Below are 24338 nucleotides of genomic sequence, written 5' to 3' on the forward strand. Positions count from 1 at the left end.
GATAAATAGCCAAGAGAGGAAGTCCGCGAACACCACTTACTGTAAATTGTAAGGAATAGCAAGCTCGAAAAGGGGTCGAGACCCACGAGATTTAACACGAAGCCGAAAACCGAAAGCTTATATACAGTCTGTGTCGTAGATACCAAAGACAGGTTTTTTCATATTTTCAAGTTACCCTTTTCCACGCAATGGTCCATTAATAAGTTCAAGAAATTTTAACTCCTAATGAGGATAATTTATATCTTCAATTTGAGTTTGAATCCGAATTCATTACTCAAACTTTTATCTTTGTAGTATTCCTTGTTTCCTATCTGCCAAATCAAGTTTTCCAACACAAGGACGTAAGCTGAGTTCACGTTGCGGGCTACCTCACCACGCTGTAGTGTTCCAATTGAAGAAAAAATGTGCCGAAAGGAAGTGGAGTATTCTTCTTCGTTCACATATTACCATATATATATATTCTCTATTTCTCTCTTTCCTGTAATTTTATAGTTCTAAAATTAACCATGCTGCAAACAACACTGCTTCCGAAAAAAGGCAAATTCTAGCCGACCGTAGAACTATGGTCAGAATGGGGAGCTTGTGATACTTGGCACTTTCTTCATTAAACCCGCACAAGTTGCTAAATTCCAATATAAATCAGGTTTCCAACTCCTTATTGAAATGGAAAAGTTTGTGCACATTCTCTAATAGATTTTCTTCTGGTTTTGTCTTTGGGCTTGGTAGATAGCCGAGCTAACCTTCAATTTACGCTCCTGTTCCAACACTATATTTATCAGAATGTTATCCACAAAATATGTGTATAATTTTGTTGCATAAGGTACTTTATAGGGCACTTCAATAAAGATTGTTGTGTCTGACCATCCGTCGTTTCAACTATCAGTTACCTCAGAAATTACAAGGGCTGTAAAAACAAATTTTAATTGTTTGTTAGACCTATCAAATATTACTTCAGCGCATTTTCGAAGTCTGTTAGATTATTATTCAAGAGTTTACTGTATGTAACACGAAGTAATGCGTAAGTTATTACAGAATCGCATGTACTTACATTTCACACGCAGGCGCACTTGGTTGCTTGGTTCCTCCCCTTGAGTGTTGGCACCCAGACATGTGTAGATCCCAGCATTGTGTCTTGTTACGCCCTGCAGAACCAGGCTCTGCGTGCTCATGATGACGCCCAACGACATATTCTGAACTATGACGTGACCCTGCAAGTAAATTCAATGTTTTAAGAATAGCAAATACATTAAATATTAAATAAAATATATTGAACATTTTTTTTTAAGCGAGAAGAAACTACATTTCATATATTTAAATTCAGATGAGTTTTCCTTATCATTGTTATAGTCTACCTAGTTCGGAGTCCTGAGTGTTCGGGTGGGGTAGGCGGATGTAACGCAAAGCATACTAGCAGGAACATGAACCAAGTCCATTTCAGTCAGTCACGTTACTCTATGGGCTACGTTGCCAAAACAAAGCATTCCGTATAATTGGGGGGTAATAATTTTCCTTTGTGCCACTGTTATATGGGTGTGTAAGGTAAGCGAAAAAACATGATCCCATATGAAAATGGTAGCTAATAGAAATCGCAGCCAATCCAAGATGACAAACATTGACTTTTTAAATCTGGTTATATCTATGAAAGTAATTGCACGATTTGAGTGATCTTTTATTTAAATGAAAGCTTAAAATTTGACCCATATTTAATGTTATCTGAAGTTCTTCGATATAAGCAACCGTTCATTAGTAAATGACGGATTAGTAAAATAAATCATATTTTTTTACTAATAATTATTAAAAAATAGTACATTATAATTGTAAGTTATCATGAATTTATTAATAGCCTAGACATCCAAGAAGAAAATGTTTTGAACAAATATTGTGTTCATGTGTGCTGTTGGTGATATGGTAAATACTAAGATACATGAAATGATATATTTATTTATTTACTCGCAGTTCAGATACAGTCTTATTTGGCCATTTTACACTGAAACAACATAAAGTAGAAATAAAAAATAACAAAAGATAAAAACAATAACAAGATGGGATAAATTTACATGTTCTTCGTCAGTAATATACAAAAATTACGTTCTGGGAGGAAAATATCTACATTCAGGGGAAGTTTGTTGTAGATTTCTGGGAGCCTGTAAAACAAGGAGCGTTGTAGAAGGGATAGCCTAGTGCTTGGGTTGTAGAAGAGTTGCAGGTTGCAGGTTGCAGTTGCAGGTATTGCATTGGCATTATATATATTATTATATTGCAATATGGAATTTTATGCATTAAATGTATTTTGTAAATGTTAAGGTTCCATTGTTAACAGCACTTTAGCATAGTTCATTTTCAATCTCTTTACAAATTATTATGTATTTTTAATTTGTTTTCAGAGAGCATATTTTCTCTCGTGAGAGAATAAATATTATAAAGAAAAAGACCGGCAATGGTCAATATTAATATTTCAAAATATTGAGAAAATTCCATATACATGTAACACTTTGTACGGTAGAAATTATTCTGTAGGATCGAATGAAGGATGTAATGAAAGTTATTGTTTTAATTGCACTTATGACTGAGAATAATTTGAAAACTATTTCATGACACCAATGATCAAATGATCCTAACAAATTCAGATTTATGAAGAACTGAAGCATGAAAAAAGCCCTGCTGTCAATTTTTTTTCCAATTTTTGCATTTCGACTATTCCACCCCTCTTATTTCAAAATACAATTGATAGAAGGTACGGAGGAGGGGGGGAGAAAGGTCCACACAGAGCAATTGGTTTGTCATTTGATTGAACTTGAAGAGACGTGTGATTGCCTACAACAGGGAGCAGACAGTAGCCGACCTCTGCTGTAGACGTGCCCAGCGAACCAGACGGTAGAAGCGGAGCAATTGCCTGAATTCTATCTCCCCCCAGCCTCCCCCTCCCCTTTCAACCCTTCCATCGCAGATCAAAAAAATTCTTCTGATGTCCCTGGGCAGAGACATGGGTTGTCGATAGGAGGGACGCATCATTTCACAGATTTGTTCGCTTCTGGGCCGTTCCTTTGAGAAAAACCTATCTTTTTTCCCCTTCAAATACATCGATCTCCCCGTATAATTGGGAAATCAAAATAAGCAGAATTGCCCAAAGGTGAATAAATATGACAGTGAAGAAGAAAGTTTTGAACAGCTGAAAAATCATTAAATATTCAATTGAAATGTATACATGTGGTGATACAAAGTGTTCTTGGTGTCACATTTCATTGCAACGCATTTACGATATACAGAAAAGTAAATTAATTAACGCAAAGAAAAGTGCGTAAAAGCAAACATAAGAATGTATAAGACATTCATGTGTACTAAAATGCATTTGATTTTATCAGTATTATTTATGTATTACTAGAGTCACTGCATGTATCAAATACTATTTCATATGTTTATTTTCAAGAAAACTAAATTATGCTGAAGTTTTGCTTGTCCTTTTGTTTCGATAAACGCTCTTTCATAATGCACCAAATACCATTATATGCTGCAAAATGTTAGCTAATTTTCAACTTGCTGTTTGAAGGAACCATTTCCAGATCTTGAGCAAAAATTAAAAACTACATTAATAGGTATTAATAAGAATAAGGGAAAGTTCATAGAAAGTAAAACGCTCATATGAACTAATGATGCGATGTAACGCATACATACAAGGAAATGCATTATATCGTTATTCAAGCATAAAAACGCATTGTAGTGTATCTCTCTTGAATCATCTTTGCTCTTCATTTTCTTTTGATGCTTTAAAAATGCATCTGATCAGAAGTTTCTATTCACGACGGACGAAGAAAGCAATAGTAACACGCACACCTAATATCAACTGATGCATTTGAAACGAATAAATATAGATTGATTGATGTAATTTATATACCTTTCCATTTTTTTCTTGCTATTTCTGTCTAATCTTGAAGATGAGGATGAGTGATGATATCATGAAATTGATGAAGGAATATTCACAAAGAACATCCATTCCCATGCCTGAATTCCAACCTGGGACCCCTGACGTCGTGGCTCGCAGTGCTAACCACTCTGACACGGAGGTCGGCTGGAGTAAATATAATGTTATGCAGTTTCTTTTCTATGTGAAGTGCGGAAGATCAGTTTCCAACAGAACCTGGAAACAGCATAAGTGTTTAGAAACAAAGATCAGAATGCATGAAGGCAGAGGAATGTATTGGACCCCTTAAGCATACAGACATCCACCATAGTTAAAGTGATGTAATCAGCATCGCGCATCTGCCGCTTAGAACTTCAGGGTTATCCTCATATGTTCGTTGATATAAATAAGAGTGGACCCCAGAGCCGCTTGTACAGGGTCATCAAAATGAATATTACCACAAGAGATAATCAATCTCGGGAAATGAACCCGGGTCTCCCGCGTTGAAGTCAAGACGACTTTCCCAAACATACAAAATTAGAATCAAAATGCAACAGTACTGAAAAAGAATACGAACTCGTTAAATACCACTAAATAATTGGAACGGAAAATATCAATCTCTCTACAGTAAAATATGGCTGTATATATTCCACACGATGGTTTATTTAAAATAAAATGTCCACCTAGGTGACCGAACGCGTCGAATTTACTACTAACTGTCTCGGCACTGGTGGTCCCAGATTCGAGTCTTAGCTTGTGCATCAACGAATCTATTGCATTAGATTATGTAATCATTATTGAACCTCATCGTTACGATGAGCGAAGATATGGATGAACGAAGTTCAAATCATTCAAACGTAATGTTCAACTCATACCACACGATTAATTACTATCATGGATAAATATCCAGTTGTGAATATAATTTCACAACATTTTGCCACGCTATTCTTGGCTGAGAAAACCTTGGGTTTCTTTGGCACATTTTCAGCAACATTTACCGATACCCGTTTCCACAGGCTTCATCAACATTTATTTGCTTCCGTTTGTAAATTCCGAAGACAGACTTCCCACCACCTTAACAGCAGAATTTTATTCCGTTCTGAAGTTCGCGTAGACAGTCTGTCATCCCATAGATGTGGCGTTTGTTGTTTGCTTGCCTTATCTTGAATTCGGTCCCATCTTTTGTTCACGAGACATTGGCGCCCATTGAAAGGAGTCATTTGCGCCCTTCTTTCGCCACAGAGATTTGATGTTTAGCGCGGTGATTGGGAGGATTGCCAATGGATCCCGAGTTCAGCCTTTCTCCACCGCACCGATGGAACCTCTCTCTCCCTCCCTCTCTCTCCCTCTCCGATGTCTACTTGGCAACCGGAGGATTTTCTCTCAATAGAGCCAATGAAATGTTATTCTGCCGTGCTACCGGAGCGCCAACAATATCCCCTCTCTTCAAGGATGCGGCAAACTTCTGCGAATAAAAGGGAAAGTAGGCAAGAGACTAGAAGCACAGATTCCATTGTCTTATGTGGATCAATGGTGAAAAATGTCCCGTAGGAATCTAGCTGTAATTGATGTGGACTAGTTATTCACATTTCTTTATAATTATGTTGCGTTTAAGTTCGGAAGTTGTCACGCATTAGTGTAAATTTTATATATGGTTACATCGTAAGACCACTTGTTGACAAATTTATTACTCGTAAGTTGTATGTATACTTATAGCAAGTATATTGGTGTTAATGATTATTTTACTATTCTGGATGATAAACGTGTTGACGATTCCGAACACATTTATGTTACTTTGCTTTTCTGTCACTTTTGGTTAATTTCAAAGTTGAGAATGAATAGTGATGAGATGGTTGAAAGAACGGTCTACATGAACAGGATGCAAACCACAGATGACTATTCTGGCTATGGATCCAGTCGCCAGAGCTTTGATAGCAAACTCGGTGCTGGGGAGAATAGCGAGCAAGTTACTTGTATTTATAACAAAAATTACATATTTGACCTCCACGGCACAATGGCCAGCATTAGAAGCTGCAGTAATTGCGTTTAGAATTTCACATCTTGGATATTCACTTATTTGTGATAATTTCGTCATCAACTCGTCTATGATCCTTAAAACTGCAATTAGCCTGTAAGAGGTAAAAAAGCAGGAAAAATTAACGAAATTAAAAATCATAATGCATTGGCCATTAGAAAAGTTTACAATTTGGTTTACGAAATGTATCTTCAAAGTAATGCACCATATCGTCTTATGAGAACCAGAAGTTTTGCTTTCTGCTGTTTTCATTTTTGTTTAAATATCTCCATTTATAATCGTTAGCAGTAAAGCGGAGTCAAGTATCTCCAATTTACTGGCACTCTTTAGGAGTCAGACATATTCGTAAGATTACATTATTTACTCTCTTCTGTAAATTTGATAAATTCACAGATATTTTAAAACTAACAACTGTGCTTTAATTTGGTGGAAATTGCTTTGTGAGTAAAGCGGATAAACACAATAGGAGAAATAGCTGAAGAAATGTCAAATTTACTGTGATCCTCTTTATGGAAATTGCAAGCAAAAAGGAATTTAGTGTAACGTCGCTTATACGGGATGCTGAGTTTTATTTGCAGAGAACCACATTTCACTCTCCAAAATCCCGAGATAAAAATTCCACCGGTCATCTTCATTCGGAAGAATAAATTTACAAAAAAAAAAAAAGATTCCGGTACAAGACAGTGGGAAAACATATTGCAAATTTGCAGATTCCACAAAAACCGCAACATTTGTCTTAGTTTCCTTGCGGCGACGTTCCTTCGGATTTAAGCACAAGACAAAAGGATATCCGTGCAGGACGGTTCAGAAGGTTTATGTTTCGCCGCCGCGTACGTTGGGAGCTTCCACACAATCTCGAAATAACCAATGGTCACCGCGGCCGACTGCGTGTGGGTTTGCTAGGAGGAATACATCCACCGAGAAAGACGCGATATTTTACTATTTCTCTCACTGCTCGGAACGGGCGGGAACGAAGACATAAAATGCGCCGTCCAGACCGGGGGGTTTAAAACGGGGCGTATTTTGTCGGCAGACGAAAAGGTGGAAGGGGCGGCGTTCAAAGGATTGAAAGGGGAGGGGGGAGAGGACCGTAAGGCTTGCCGTAATTTTAGGGAAACGCGTCCCGGGGGTGGCATATTTCAGATCGCTGTCGTCGTTTTCACCATTAACTCCGCGGCCATGGATAGTTAGACCTTGCGCGGACATGCCCGCTCCAAGAGAGAGAGGGAGATAATACGTGGAAGATCTGCCGAAAGCAATGCATTATGGGGCATTTTCAACAACACTATACGAGGGCGTCCTGCAGCTCTGTGCACAATTTCGAGTCTCGGAAATCTAGCTGTGGAAAAAATGGGAATGTAAAAGTACTCGATATACGGACTGACAGAAAGTGCTGCGAAGACCTGCCACAGTTGTAATTTGAATTGCAAAAGCATAGTCCGCATTCTATTCATTCCAGCTATACTTTTCTGCATAAAAATACAAGCACAAGCTTTTATGATACGTCGTGTTGATGACCAAGTACGTTTTGGAGAAAATCTACCTTATGCTATCTTCACAAACCAGTTCTTCAATTATTGCCATTGCGTTCTTTAATAGCTACATTAAAATGTTATCTCATGGCGATTGGGTATCTTTCCTGGTTAAGAAAATTGTATATGAAACCAGCACAATGCGATCTTTTGGTCACACTTGAACTTTCTTGAAGGAAAGGTATGTATGTATCTACATAAATTCGTAGAGATTCATATATATATATACAGTGAATGTTGAGGGACTTTTATAAGTAAAGTTCTACTACAAAAAAGATGCACTACGTATCTTCCAGGGAAGAGCAAGCAAGGTGTTTTTCACGAAAACAAAGAATGAAGAAAAACAAAATTTCTTAAAATTTTCAACTTTCTTTGATGACTGCACCAGCCTTTCTTCTTGTCGAATTATCAGTCTCTTACAGGGGCGGCGATTGGGTTCCAAAACCGGGGGGGGGGGGGAAGGTGCCAAAACTGAGGGGGGGGGGCAAAGACAGTACATTTCCTTTTGTAGATAGGGTTTAGCATAGTGCGGGACTGACTCAACCACCCGACAAGGATGTTGAAGTAATGTGCATAACAGCCAATGAGAGTAGGCTTTTCTGCCTCTCAAGTTCTCCTCTGGACTGTTGCGCTTTCTTTTCTTTTCACCGAGCCCACGACAAGAATGAACAAATTATACGGCGTACAGTTAGAAGAGATATCGGGCGGGATCACGCAGAGCGTGTCCTTGGCGACCTGCCAATGGCAGAGCGCAACTTTGTACAGTTAGGAAACTGCAGCGCGCAAGTTAAACGCCGTGTCCTGTATTTTTCCTGCACGCAAGAAGTTTTCATAAAACTTGCCACTTTAAAGTTCATCATAAGATGGGGCATGACATTTTGAACCTGACGGTCCAAGTCCCATAAATTTCCGTCGCCAAAAGCTGGAGTTATCATTTCTCGATGAAATACTGAGGAACAACACGTCTCCAAACACACACAATGACCCTTTCATTTTCCTTCCGCCTGTCTTTTTCGTTGCCACCGTGTTGACAGCTGAGTTGTTGTGTATTGGGAAAACAATGTGTGTTAAATTCGTGTCAATATACACAATGACCCTTCATTGTCGTGGGTGTTCTCCAACATTCCGAGTATGAGTTGTTATATGCTGCAGTGATATTATATTATAATCCTGTGTAGAAATATTCACTATATTATTCCACTGTACTCTCATATACTGTTCATGCATTATGTATTAAAAAAGATAGTTGAATATTGGATACAGCAAATTCTCTCTTTCCCTTCCGCTAGCAGTTTGTTTGGCAACAGCGGAATAGCACTGGCTGCGTATTCTAAAAGCGTACACCGTATAGGCAACACCAGCAGGCATTGGTGACAAATAATACGTAATGCTACAGATGGAAAACGTAATGTGTTGGTTTCGTAAACTTGTAAAACGATAATTATCCCTCTTTACTTCAAGAGAAGAGGTTATCTCATGATGTGTGACACCTACAATGCTGATTGAATATACAATGATGATTCCCCGTGCAACAGTGAGCTAGTATCTACGGGAAACGCTCCGCAAGTTTTGCCGCTTACGCCCAGCTCGAACTAGCGTCGGTTGCGCGGGGAATCATGCACTCTATTCATACATTACTTTACACGTTGTCAGAACAATATTAATTTTATCACTGAAACGACTTACGTTGTGCAGCCATGTTATTTTGTGCTCCTTGGGATTGGCTCGGATGTGGCACTCGAAGTAGACGTCATCGTTCTCCTTGATATCGTTCGGATTCAGCGTACTACCCAATCGCAGAGTAACCACGGGCGGGACTGGAAAGACAGCAAAAATGATAACTTGTATGAGTCACATGCCACCTCTTTTTAAGTAATAGAAAATCTTCAGTCCTTAAAAACAAAAGGTGGCCTGATTCTTCTGTTCCAATATATATGGTGGTGTAGCATTACTGTAAGAAAACACAGGATATAATCGATCTGAAAATATGTTTTACAGACAGACGAGGAATCAATATGCAACATTGGTTCCGATATGAGGCATTTTCGAGTTTAAGGCATAGAAAAGTTAAGATTGTAACAGAAATTTTCTAAAATACAAAAAAGCAATTACGATGTTATCCTGAATATATGTTTCCACCAGATATCATTAATCGCAGCTGGCTTATTTCTTAATATTTGTCTTTGTTGATTACACCTTCTCACATCATTAACTCAGGAACGATGCGTTTCGGGACCCATGTAGAAAAATAACTCTCTCCTTGTCTATGATTATGAAGCATCTTCCTAAATATTGCCAGCACGTTTTTGCGGCACTCTGTAGATCACAGGATAAAAGAAGCAATACAAGTATGATTATTTCTAAATAATAACCCAGTTATTTTCACTTCACTTCTTTTAAACTTTTCTGAAACTTATTATTTCAGAATTTGAAAGCACAATGAGTAACAATATTTACAGCAGAGTTGATAGAAATGCTACGACTTGTAAAATGTAAGGCTAATTTAGAAAAATTTTCAGAGTGAAAAAAATGTCAGCTCATTAAAAACAAAATGCGGACAAACAAGAATACTTTCCTTTAATAAGCTTATATGCAATTGTTAATAACAAAATCTTCTACTTTATAAAGCCAGTGAGTAGATGACATCGCACATGACAAACAAGCCACGAAAGAAACACGTGGCAGGATGACACGCTAACAGAATGTAAATTATAAGGGGGAAAGCTGTACAGTGTTTCCCTGAAACCAAATCCGTGTTTTCAACCTTGGGAATTCGAAACCCTGAATGGGAATTTCAGAACACGTAACACGGTAACAAGAATCCCCAATAAGGTTCCTCCCCTTCCCATCTTCCGCTCTCTTGCTATCTATCCGCAGTAGTAATTTTTGGCCCCTTTTTACGACGTTCTTTACGTACCAGAACAGCTTTCAAAAAGGTTGGAGAGAGAGAGAGAGAGAAAGACAGAGAGAGAGAGAGAGAGACAGAGATCCGAAAAAAGAGAAAAAGATTGAAGAACGTACAAGAGGAAGAAGGTAGTGGAATGAAATTGAGAACTTCGAATTCATTTGAGACTATAAAGGGGGTTCCAAGGCGAAAGGAGACATGTACATAAGGGACATGCAAGGCGAGAGAAAAGAGATGCGGATACAGGAAGGATGCTGCGATCCGTGGAAAGATTATAGAATGCAGAGATGTTGCAGTTGGGTGTCTGCTTGTTCTGACTGCCATTGTTCATGTATTGTTCCTTTAATAACCACACATGGTTTTCGTTGCTTGTATCCTCTTCCTGTAATTGTTCATGTATTGTTTCTCCAAAACAGGACCTGGTTCTTGTTGCTTGTATCTATTTCCCGCTCTTATTCACGCATTTTCCCCCAAGAACCACACACTAAGTTTGGGTGTTAAAAAACCATAAGTATATAGCGATGAACTTCTATGTTCACACCAAGGATAATATGGATGAACTTTTATCTCCGAACCAAAAATACTATGACTAGCGATATACTTGTATATATATTCAATGGAATAGTGGTGACTATTTAAAGCATCCGAAATTAAAAACAAAGTAGTGAAGACCTTATCTACGTATATACACCATACACCTCTCTACTTGAAATTTTATAAACTCTATGGACACATTCTCCAAACACTTCTCTCATGGAGGTTCGTTCAGAAATTCTGAAATTGCCCGACTCTGTGGCCGAGTGGTTAGCACATCGCGCTGCGACGCCAAGGGTCACGGGTTCGAATCCCGGTCGGGCTTGGTTGTTTGTGAAAGTCTATTCATCAATTTCATCATTTCATCACTCATCCCCATCTTCGCAAATTAGCCAAGAGGCACAAAACGCGAAGTAAAATAAACTAAATCAATCAATCAATCAATCAAATCACTCAATCGTTCTGAAATTTTGTGGTGCAGCCAACCTCCTGTTCATTCTTTGGAATATAATCCTTTAAACTCGAGGTCATGTATCCAGCTTCATTGTTAAGCATATCTCATTTGCTTTCCAGGCGCAAGAACCTTACTTTTGTAATTACATGGATTATAATTCGGCACATCTTTGTGTAATGTTATGTAAATTACACCTTGTAAGCAATTATCAAGTGGACGACCAACAGAACGATTCTGCCACACACTTTGAAGTTTGGCGAAAAGTCACGCACGGAAGTATTTATCTTGCACACCCTTGTTTTCTGCACAGAGTAATCAATACTAATGTGCATACAGGTTATCTTGTAATTGTGGTCCAAAACTACACGAATAACATTGATACGTGTGAATTTCATGTTAATTTATTCCCGAATAAATAACTCCCTCTATGACGAAGTGTTTCGAATATTGGCAACTTCCACTGAACATATTTTCTGAATATGCTACTGTATATTTTACCCATTCTTTTTTCTCGATGTTTATCCATATTCAAATTGCATTCATGACCTGATATGCATTGTAACGTATGTTAAGAATGTTCCAATTCGTTGAGTGCACTACGTATATATTCCTCTTAACGTCTACCTCTAGTTTGTCTTACATCGAGAGGGCAGGCACTGTTTGGGAAATTGAGTTTGCCACGGAACCTTAAGTAGTGGTGGGGTGCCCCATAGTTATTGATAGGCCAAAGTACCGTATTAGCGCACTATCCAGTCATTTACAAGAAAATTAGCCTCAAAGTTCGAAGCCTTCCAAGCGCGCCTTGCAAAGGCGAAGATATTGACTGACACCCAAGTGGCCTGGTGGTAGCGAATTTTATGAAAATCAGGTTTTCACTAAATTATTTTTCAATTTTCTCATCATTTTACAAACGTCTGAATATTAAATTATCCACTGTTATATTCGATATATTATTATGTGTAACGAAAGGTATACATTTTCTTTATTCAGAGAATAATCAACAAAACAACAAGAATATTATTTACCTTCAATGCTTTATTTAAATAAAAAAGAACAAGAAGAGCATTCCAACAAAAATTAAATAAAATTTTATTTCAATAAATTTTTAAACAAAATCTAATAATAGTTGCTCGAGTTAATAAATAACAGGCAATCGAACGGGAATCTAACGGCGAACTTTCGGCGCCTGTAACTGATACGCTACTACCGAGCCTCTTGGTTGTCGGACAATACTTTAAGTCTTACGAAGCACGGTTGGAGAACTTCGAAACTATGAAGCTATTTTTCTCGGAAATGGCTGGCTAGCGTGCGCTAGTACGGTACCTTGACATATCAATACTTATTAGGGCACCCTATCTCTACACGAAGTCTCGTCCCAAACTCAATTTCACAAACTGTAGGCTCTTCTTGTTAGAAAAGAATGGAATTGAGACTAGAAGAAGCCAGATAGTCTCTCGTCCAGTGGTCTTGCCTCCCGTTAGAAACACCTTTTTCTTTCTCGAAGGGAAAGCCTCAATCTTATCTCGAAATGCATAGTGTACGCGGCTAATACAGCGTGCCTACGCTCAAACTTCACAGTGTAGAGAAACGATTAAGGCAAAGCAAATTTGTTCTTACTTTTTTCTGTTACACCCTACGTTACGATCTTACTAGAATCAAAGAAAGGGAATTCTATCCTGAATGTATGGTACCGCACTCCACGTGATCACAGTTCCTACTACGTAATAAAGGTCTGGTCAACCCACCGAATTTGAGGTTGAGTGCCCTCATATCCTCTTGTAGACTGCAGAGCGAGCAGCTGTTCTTTCGCTTTGTGGGTGTGGCGGAAAGGAGGAAGTGACTGATTTGTAGGGGGCTTCGTCGTTGGCGTTCGTGCAGTTGGAAATGTGTCCGATTCGTGAGCAACAGTACGGTGTGGTATGGTAATCATGGCAGAGCAAACAAGTGTGATGGTTCTATGAAAAGGACCCCTCAATATTTTTACACCCCAACGCAAGTGGCTTCCCCATTGCTTTTCTGCTTGCTGGCCTTTTGGTGTAGTGTAGCAAGCTCGCACCGTACGGAGAAAGTCGATGTTATGAGGCGACATCTTGTGTATATAGGTGCATATACTTTTGTGAAATTTATCAATTACAGTGGTCTACAAAAAAAATATTTGTGAATGTTACAAGAACAAAACAAGCTGTTTCTAGAAGTTGCTGAGCCCCTGAATGCAGATCTAATTTCAGAATTTCTCCATCGGGCTCAGATTTCCTGCAAAAATGTTTTTGTATTTTCCTACCTCAGCCTATGTTCTATATGTATTGGTCGAAAGGACTCTCTTTCACAAAAGTGCTACAAACGTAAAAGGTAATAAATCTGTGTCAATATACGAAGGAATGAAGTAAATAAGTAACATGAAAGTGTATAAACATACCTAAAAATGTTTCCTTCCCGATTTCCTAAGAAACTTTGCCTCAGGAGCATCTCTTCGTTAAGTTCCTGCAGTAGTCGGACAGCATTGCGGCACTCCATTTGCCTTGATACCGCTTTTCCATTAGAACAATGTCTTGGTGAAACCGTTCACCATGTTCGTCACTAACGGTACCAAGCTTAGTTGGGAAGAAGTCCAGGTGATCATTCAAGAAATGTAATTTTAGAGACATGTTGCATCCCATACGTTGGTATGATCTAATTAGTCCATGTACAATATCGCGATACTTCTCTGCTTTCTGGTTGCCTAAAAAGTTTTTACATACACTTGTAAAAGACAACCATGCAATTTTTTCAACATCTGTTAAATGTTGAATGAAATTCTCGTCATTCATCAATTCCCTTATTTGAGGCCCTACAAATATTCCTTCTTTAATTTTGGCTTCGCTGATTCTTGGGAATTTCTGTTGCAAGTACATGAATTCACGTGAAGTTCTGTCCATGGCTTTCACAAAGTTTTTAATTAGTCCCAATTTTATGTGCATAGGAGGGAGATACACATTTTTGGGGTCAACAAGAGGAGTGTTCGCCACATGTCCAGGCACTAATTCACTGCAAAGAGGCCATTTTTTCCCACAATAGTGATTTTTTCTGTCTCTGCTGTCCCACTCGCATAAGAAGCAGCAATGCTTTGTGTACCCAAGTTGCATGCCAAGCAGAATTGCAATTACCTTCAGATCTCCGCATATATTCCATTTGTATTTCTCATATTGGATATTTGTCAGAAGCTGTTTCAAATTCTCATACGTCTCCTTCATGTTAACAGCATGAGCAATTGGTACTGATGGGAATTTATTTCCATTATGAAGAAGTACAGCTTTCATACTAACTTTGCTGGAATCGATGAAAAGACGCCAATCGTGTGAACTGTATTCATGGCCAAGACAATCCATAACAAATGAGATGTCATTACAAAAAACCATGTCTCCTTCGTGGGAGAAATATGCTGAGAAAATTGTATGGCGGTCAAGAAAAAAACACACTTTCGTATCGCAAGCGAGGAGATTCCAACCTTTCAGTCGCGATGCTGAAAGTTTAGACTGTTGCTTAGACAAATTTAAATGCTGCGTAAGATCGTTCAGATCCCCTTGTGACAAAAAGTGTGGCTCCATTGATGAACCAGATACTTTAAATGTTGGGTCAGCAGTTTCTTCACCTCTTGCACTTTCTTCCCCATGTTGGTCTCGACATTCATCTTCACTCACAGTCACATTCTCAGGAGGCTTTGGTACCGGCAATTCTTCATTGTGACATACAGGTCTCATGGCTGATAGTAAATTTGGGTACTGCACAGTGTTCCTTATTTTCGACGTGATTCCAGCTATTTTGGTTAGGCAGAAATAACAGTCTGTTGTGTGATCGGATGGTTCCCTCCAAACCATGGAAACAGCAAACGACATGTGACGTGATCCTTTTAACCAGCTTGTCAGAAGTGTAACACAGGTCAAACAGCATATTGGGGGGGGGGGGGGTATGTTTTGTCTTGGTCCCCAACTTTACACCCAAAATAAAGTTCGTAGCACTTCTTTAAAAGAGGGGTAATTCGTCGCTTTTGTGACTTAAATGTCAACTCTCCCCATATATAACAAAACGAATTGGGGCTATTTACGCAGATACGAGACATTTTCTTATGCACGAACACTACACACGACTTCTGAAACTTTGAATCACAACCTAATCAAAGGCAGTCACTTCCCACTCCGTCAGTACTCATAATGCTGAGACACACGTGACAACAAACAACACTGCGATTCTACGTGTTCGGACATGACTCATTGACAGTGTTGCCATGCCTCTCTATTATTCATAATTTGGTTTGTTGCAATTGGCGGAAGGTCCCTGGCCTTAGGAACGTGTTGGTCATTCTATGGTCATATAATGACTGTTATTCAACAATATCTGTAGAGTAATTATAGGTTAAACCACAGCCCAATAGGCAGAATTTTCATGAATTGCATTAGGTACAGGTTAGTGTGTAACAAGAAAAATGAGCCCGATAGGAAAAAACTGATTTCATTTTTGAATTCAGCACCATCGACTTACCTTAGAACACAATTCACATTCCTTGTAACAAATTTCATGTTGACCAGTGTTATCATAAAACAAGGTAGGTGACCCATCTCTAAATAATCAAGCGCGCTACTGATGATTTTTATAAAGACGCATTAGAAAGCGATCTTGATTTATCAGTAGACCTCGGATTTTAGATTTTAACCTATTTTTTCCTTTGCAGGTAACAAGTTATGTCAACGTTCTATTAAAAAATGCAACAACTGACGAAGTTTCATAGTGCCTAAAATAACCTATTTTGCTTGTTAGAGCCTATTTTAGATTTTGTGTCTAAATTAAACCTTTTTAGGTTTTTATGTATATTTTTTAATTTTTTATAGGATTTTTATGTCTCACAGAGGTATTAACTTGGTTTGGTGACGAAATAATCCAATGACTGGCGTGTTTGAAACATGTTTTCCGTCGATTTCTCCCCTCCAAATGTACGATGTTTTACAAAGTTCTAAACAAAACTGTTACCTGCACACAGAGGAAGCGATTAGAAGGGGTACTATCAAGTCTTAATGCTTAAACCTTGTCTACTAAGAGAAAGTAAACTGTCCTGTTGTTAACTGTGCAAATGAAAATTTGGTTAGAAAATTAATATTCCGTTGTTTCATATGTTGACTAAATTTCTTACGGTTCCTGTGAATTTCTTTAACGATTGTATCTAATTAGTGTTTTTTTAGGAATTGTGTTCCATTTTGTTTTTTGGAACCTACTTGAGGATTTTTGAAACGTAATTTAAGGTTGTTAGAACTTACTTTAGGATTTCTAGGACATATTTTAGGATTTTTGTAGCCTAATTGAGGTACCTAAAAGCACACTTTTTAGAACCTAAAAATGCGAGGTCTCTGTCTCCCATAGTAAATCCATGTCTAGTCTGGGTTTACACATGCGACTGTTTCGTTCTCGGTCTGGTCTCGACTATCAAAAGGCTATCTCAATCTCGGTATAAACAGTCGATTTGGATTGGTTATCTTCACCATTTCTAATTTTTGGCTTCATGTCTTGCACAAAGTTTCTATTTAAGTCCATTTTAATCTCAAACAGGCCAATCAAGACTGAGCACACAGTTTCAAATGGGAACCAAAGAACCGTGCAACGAACTCCCACAGGTAAGCAAACGCGGAACCTCTTGACTGCAAGGCCAACAATGTTCAGTTAGTACAATAGACCTACGACAATAATTTGCTTTTTGTGTCAAGTTCATGGAAGTTATCGGAAAGAAGATAAGAGATTTTCCGCCTCTTTTTCTCATCTTTCCTTTATATCCCGGACTCTCTTCAACTATCCCAATGATCACGCAGAGGGATCCTTTGATGGAGAAATAAAAATTAATGCTTCCTTTCTCTGCAGAAATTCTTTGAATAGCGAAGAGACAAAAAGTAGATTTTAATTAATTCAAAAGGAAAAAAAATGCATAACGAAAAAGGTGGAACGTCTCAGAATTAAAAATTCAAAATGAAGCGTACGAGAAATGTGGATTACCAACTCTCCAGTTTTTAATATTCCCCACCCTCCTTTCCCTTCATATTTCCTTTCATTTCATTCGGAAAGAAATAAATCACCCTTCTGTAAAGCGCGTGCTTATCTAATGAATTCTTAATTGAAATAAAGGACTTTGGGGATTCGAATTTCTATGAGTGAAAAAAGTGGAAAGTGGTGTATTAAAAGGGTATTAAAAACTGAATCTTGATTTTTTGAAGAGAATTTACTTTTTGCAAACGTCCTTGTAATGGTGGCTCATATTAGGTTCACGGTGTGAAATACTTAAGCATGAAGTACTCAAGTGAGTTCGTGGATGAAAATTCAGTTTTCCCAAGTCCTTTCAGGTGAGTTTGTGATGGTACCTTTAAAGCAGTCCATTGACGTAAGTTTCATAGTTTCCTCGCCTCCTTGTCACAGTTCGACACATTGTAGTCAGAATTATATTGCCGTGGTTAAGTATTCACTAAAAAACACTCTAAAATTCCAACAAATTGTACCCTATTCTGAGAAACTATATTGCACCGTGTATTGCCCTTTGATTTTTTAATATTATCAATTTGCCTGCACCAAGAAACATAAATTTTATGAATTTTGGGCATTGTTGAATGATTCCATGACAGCAGTTTTTCCGCAGACCGTACAGTCACAGACATGTCTGCGTAGTAAATATCGCATTACTTCAATTGAATTGTTAGCAGCGAGAAATGTCCGTGACTACAATAAGCGGCTATTATTTCCCAATCAATTAAATATACAGAAGTACATTTCTTTAAAACTTGATTCGACTGCATCTAGAATATGTATAGTTCAAGAAATACTGTAACCGAAACGTTCAGGATTTGTGTTGGCGAATGGGTGTTTTTGTGAACGTCACCAGTTTAATGTAATCATTCTTCATTGTCGCATTAGCCTAAATAAGAAAAACGAAAAAAAACGAAAAAGTAACAGAAATTGAAATACAAATTCACGATATGCAATCCGATCTATTTGTGTGTTCTCTGTTGATGTTTAAGGATATGAGTTGAACCTTTGCTAAAATACAACCAATTCTCATGCTTTGCAGGCAATGTTTTAAAAAGGAACCTAAGCTTCACCATCCTTGTAGAGTAGAAAATTCATTTTCGATATAGCTTTACCATTTGTACATCCCTTCTTTAATCCGATATTTGTTTTTTTATTATTATTTCCTGCAAACCAGATTCTAAAATAATCACTTTGATGAAGTAGAAGGTATTGGAGGATTACGTCGAACGTTTCACGAGTTTCTGAACATCGCTATGTACACAGAATTACCTGATCCACAGTTTAAATTATCCACGATCTAATCATCTCTTTAGATGTCAGACAAGCCTAACGATAGACCAATTTGCAGACTCAATAGAAAACCATCTCGCAGTTATCTACATGTTCAGTCAACGAATACTCATCGTTATACACGCACGCGTTATGTTTTTCTGATATTCAATAGTTTTTCCTTTATACATTGGACTATCCTCTTATGTATTCTTGTTTACTGCACATACGTAGGAAATTTTGTTTTGTCAACTAATGTTAAAAAGTAGTTAATAAGACGCAGTTATATTTGGAATATTGGGAAATTCGTGTATAATGCATTAATATCACACATGCACTGCGCGAGCTTGGAGATTACTGTGCGTTACGCGTTCCATTGTTCCTAGTCTCCCAAGTATGTATAAAAAGAGCCAGTCCGGATCTTTGGCTTGCGGCTGCAGTTTTTTCATTCTTCGAAAATACCTGTCATTACGAAAAGCCGCTATGGTATATAAAACAACATTTCTTTAGAATTCAACATCCAAATAAATCTTCGTGTGCTTTATTGTTGTCTAGATGTGATACTTTCGTTGCACGTAAGTCCTATTTCCTATCACATGTATCTAGACAACATCATAATAAGATTGACAGGAAAAAACCCTTCAACGTTGTTGGTGATTAAAAGTACTTGAAATGCACATATATATTAGCAGTAGAAAGGAACATTGAAAATGTGTTAAGGTCTTGAATCGAGTAGGGATACAAACAATCAGGTTGCTTGCTCTCTATCTATCTTGCAAACAGCATTTTCTTGTGGCAATAACGAAGATATTTGTGATTAGCAAAAACACAAGAGGTTTTTTCTTATTCGAGGTTTGGAGTTGTTTGCTTGAAGTCCACTTTAGGCTAAGATATGCTTATCGTGCGATTTGAACCATTGTGAAATGTGCCTAGACGGGCATCGAAACCAGGAATCCTTGGATACAAAGCGACGTTCTTATAGGTAAGATATAAATTGCCTTCACAACTTGAAGAATCCTTGTTTGCTCACGTAATATAATGTTTCATTAAACTCATCCAGAGATTTTCAACAGGTTAAAGCGCAGATAAGTTATGTTTTCTCTGTTTAAGATCTCACTTCACAAATATCAGTTCGTAGTAATTCATATCCACAGATCAATATCACACATAACATGAATATGCTAAGACCAACATTACAATAGCGAAAGAAAGTGCGTCGTGACTGTGCATAGTGAATATACAGGAAGGATGACTTCCCGTGCAACCGCAATGTCTGGTTAGGGCTGGCTGCGCAAGGTCTGCCGCGGTCGCCCAGCACGAACTAGCAGCGGTTGTACGGGAAACCAATCACATTATATTTTCTATGTTGATACAGGGTGTCTATAAAGTCACGCAACCGAGATTTTGAACGTATGTAACTTTTGTACAGTCACGGACACTGCCGTGTTGTAATGAATACACTGACTTTCAGTGGAATCGTTACAATCCAGCAGTGTCCGTGACTATACAAAAAGCGTAACAAAGACCTGAACCTTGCACTGGGTATTAACTTTATTATTACAAAAACTTTTTTACACCTTAGTAACTTTTCCCCCATACTGAACGTTCATGTAGAGAATAATTTTCTTGTTTAATGTTTAAGAAACACTCATCTAAACAAAGTTAATAATACCCAGTACAAGGTTTATATCTCTATCGCCTTTTGTACAGAAGTTACGTACGTTTAAAATTTCGACTGCGTGACTTTTTGGAAATAGTTAATATTAGAAAATTAATTAACACGAATGCTTATATTGTTTTTTGAAGATTGAAACTTAGGAATAGTTTCTTCGCAACTATACACTCACTTTTTTCTCTCGAAACTTAACATGCTAGAAAGTGCCACTAAGTTCACAGCTAAAAGCACACTACAGAGAAAAAGAGAAAGAGGACAAAATGAACACCAAGTTCTCACTTTATTAACTTACAGACCACGTTTAATTTCCAAGAATCCTCAACGGCAGAGTCTCGTATTCTTTGGTTCTCAGCCCTGCAAGTCAGATGTCTGTCTCCGTCTTCCGGGGTCGGGATGAACATGAGTGTGCTGATGGTGACAGTCTCATTTCCGGTCTCCTGAAACAGACAAGATGGTTCTCAGTTGGACCTGTCACACGGCGTACCTCGCTCATCAAGCCTCCACTCATACACCCGCCTGGGATATTTTTGGGAATATTTTTAATACAAGGAAGCACAAGGGTGTTCTTTGTAGAGAGCTACTAAAGATAGGGAACGGGTCACACACACTGAGGCTGGTGGCAGACGCTCAAGAATTCCTGTGTTAACCTGAGACGTGAATGCCTTAATTTTCGCTCTGTCGAGCGTATATTGTGGCGCCCACGTTAAGATGTTTTAGCGGGACGACGTGCTTTGACATATGAAGTTGCACTAGCTTGTACATTAATTATGCATGATACTCTGCTCAAAACTCCACTCCATTAATGAGTTACCACTCAAAACCTAATGCTTCCTACCACGGTGTGCATCGTGGCGATGAGGATGAATGATTTAGTAGATGCCAAGATATTACGAAGTCACTTGACAACATGTCCTATTACTAACTGGCTTTAAAAAACCTGGATTTAAGAGAAAAAAATTGATTGATTGATTGAATTGTTGCTTTAAGTCCACTTTATTGACAGAGAGGTTAATCGTGATTGGACCTATAGTTTAAGCTGGAATCCGAACAATTGTGCAAGGCGCCTCCACCAGGTATCAAACTTTGGGTCCTTTGATTACAAGGCGACAACGTTACCACTAGGTAGGCCATTGAAAATAAGAGAGAAAGTATGTAATATATTAGTTGAATTTCGAAATCGTAAGAAGCTTGTTAATATGGTAAGAGGATGCCGGAGGAAGTGAAGTAAAATCAGTCTGATAAATTTGAAATTCCTAATGGGTTAAAACAAGAATACATTTCAATGCCTTTACGTTTTAATTTAGTCTTAGAATATGCAGTTAGGGATTCAGAAGAAATTATAGAAGGACTAAAAGTGGTATAATGCTGTTGCTAGCATATGCAGATAATGTTGACTTGCTAGGAAATTATATATATATATATATATATATATATATATATATATACCAGGTGGTTATAATTAAAGTGACGGTGTTCAGAGTGGTACAGCACGGGCTGTAATGAGAGTAGCAGTCTGAAACTTCGTAGATATGATAATGAAGCAATGCGCTCGCGAATTATGCAAAAAAAAAAAAAAGTTCCAATTCTCGCCACCAGGGTAAAAAATGGCGCTGTAAGCAGTCAAAACGTGGAATTTTTCGTAACTCTGACGTCAAAGTCGGTGACATTGCCTAACCATTGTGTGAGCTCCCTGGTTGTTGTTGGTGACGCTTGTTGCTTTTTTTTTCCTTTAGTGATGTGAATGTTCGCCGAACATTAAAAGTTTGATTTTTCCCGTGTAAAAAGCAATGGCTATTGCGAAGAAAGACCGTGCACTGCTAGTGAAGTTGTTTTACCAGAATGGGAGCAATAGTAACGCTGCACTGCGGAAATATCGCCAACAGAAAGGGCTGAGAAGAGGGCCCATGTCAATTAATGGGCTGAAGAAGATGATGAAGAAATTCGAGGAAACAGGTGAATTGGGTGTTGCACCAGGGAGAGGAAGGCGGCCCATCCCCGTGGAAGTTGTGGACGAAGTTGCTGTAGCTGTAGCTGATCATGCAGCACATGCCTCAACTTCTGCAACCAGTGCTAGAGCTGTGGCACGTGAATTGTCACTCCCCTGGTCAACAGTTCGCAAGGTATTGCGGTGCATTTTACACTAGTATCCCTACAAGATTCAAATTGTGCACCAATTGAAACCCCAAGATATTCCACAACGCCGTGAGTTTGCCCATCGGTTTTTGGCACGCATGGAAGTGGATGACATGTGGCCGGGGAATATTCTGTGGACTGACGAGGCGCATTTTACTCTGGTCGGTACAGTGAATACTCAGAACTGTCGCATATGGGGTTCCACTCGTCCACATGTTGTGCAGGAACAACCATTGCACTCAGTTTACGTGACTGCTTGGTGTGGGTTCACTAGCTCCTTCATTCTTGGTCCGTTTTTCTTTGAGGAGATGACACCTCGAGGGCCTGTTAGGTGTACAGTGACATCTGCACGTTATAGGGACCTCCTTGTGCGACACGTGATTCCAGCTTTGCAAGAACGGAACTGTGAACACACCACCATTTTCATGCAAGATGGGGCAACACCACATGTCGCTCGCCACGTGAAAGATTTGCTGCGAGAAACCTTCACTAATGACCGCATCATCTCTAGGCAGTTTCCAGATGATTGGCCTTCCAGATCCCCCGACCTTAATCCATGTGACTTCTGGCTGTGGGGATATTTAAAAGATCGTGTCTATCAGGGACATGTCCGGTCTCTGCCTGATCTGAAAGCTAGCATACAACGACATGTCGCTCAGATTTCACCAGACATGCTGCGAGCAACTGTCGATCATGCCGTGTTACGAATGCAGCATGTTGCTGAATTGGGAGGCCATATTGAACAGTTCTTGTAACCATAGTTCCTAATAAACATGCCAGAATCATTGTTCTCGTGTGTTTGATCTTTCCTGCCTATTTCCTGTAACTATATCACGTTTTGACTGCTTACAGCGCCATTTTTTACCCTGGTGGCGAGAATTGGAACTATTTTTTTTATATATATACACACACACACACACTTTTACTAGAAGCAAAATATAAGTTTCGAAGTTTGCATAGAGAATACTGCTTGTTGCGTTCAAACCTCCCACATTTCAATTCATCATTGCTAAAAGGTTATGAAACACAATGGAATACGAGTGGTACTAGACGAAAGAGAAACTCAAAATAATTTTATTGCATGACCTTGCAGTTCACCGTTCTCTCACTATGCAGCGCCACAATCGCATAAAACACAATGGCGACTCCGCAGCAGCGCGCGCAATCTGTATGCTGGTATGCAGAGAACAAATCAATCATTACAGTGCAAATAAATTACCGGAGAGAATATGGAGGTGAAGCACCTGATGGGAAAACCATTAAGGCATGGTGTGCGAAGTTTTTGGCGACTGGAAGTGTTAATAAACAATCCGGAGGTTCTCAGATTGGATATTATTCGTGCTACAAACGGTGCACACATAGAGGTGTATTAGAGTTCAGTGTATGTATTGGTGTTTTCGTGTTTAGTGCTTCATGCAATAAAATTCTTTGAGTTTCTCTTTCGTTTAGTACCACTCGCATTCCATTATGTTTCATCACCTTTTAGCAATGATGAATTGAAATGTGTGAGGTTTGAACGGAACAGGCTGTATATGTAAACTTACGTGCTAACTATACTAAATTGTACGCTAATTTAGTAAATATATGTTTAAAAACAAAACCAACTGATAGGTAAGAATAATAAGCTGATTGTGGATATCAATATATCTAGGATGTTTGGGAAAACACACTTATGTCACAAACTGCGATTTTATTGCTTCAAACCCGGTGGAGTCACAGTTGTTCGGATCCCACTTTAAACTGTAGGTTCAGTCCCAATTAGCCTTTCTGTGCTAAAAGTGGACTTAAAACACTAATTCAATCAATCAATCTATTGTTTTAATTTAAGTCACACAATCAATTAAAGAATATATTATATGTATAAATT

The 24338-nt window shown here is 38.5% G+C and overlaps 1 protein-coding gene across 2 annotated transcripts in view; it reads right to left on the bottom strand.

Annotated features, from left to right (window-relative positions):
• Positions 1–24338, bottom strand: part of LOC145985901 (neural cell adhesion molecule 1-like) — a 227626-nt gene that overhangs the window by 42030 nt on the left and 161258 nt on the right. The window contains exons 6-8 of one of the 2 annotated variants that reach the window (XM_083120040.1): positions 20631–20772; positions 9152–9282; positions 1049–1208 (exon numbers count right to left, since the gene is read on the bottom strand). In XM_083120040.1, coding sequence (XP_082976166.1) covers positions 1049–1208; positions 9152–9282; positions 20631–20772 — 433 coding nt within the window. Of the gene's footprint in view, positions 1–1048; positions 1209–9151; positions 9283–20630; positions 20776–24338 lie in introns of both variants that reach the window. The other variant, XM_083120039.1, reaches the window with a different exon arrangement.

Source organism: Lepisma saccharinum, chromosome 3, assembly GCF_977018435.1.
Source record: "Lepisma saccharinum chromosome 3, izLepSacc3.1, whole genome shotgun sequence".
Classification (NCBI taxonomy): Eukaryota; Metazoa; Arthropoda; class Insecta; order Zygentoma; family Lepismatidae; genus Lepisma; species Lepisma saccharinum.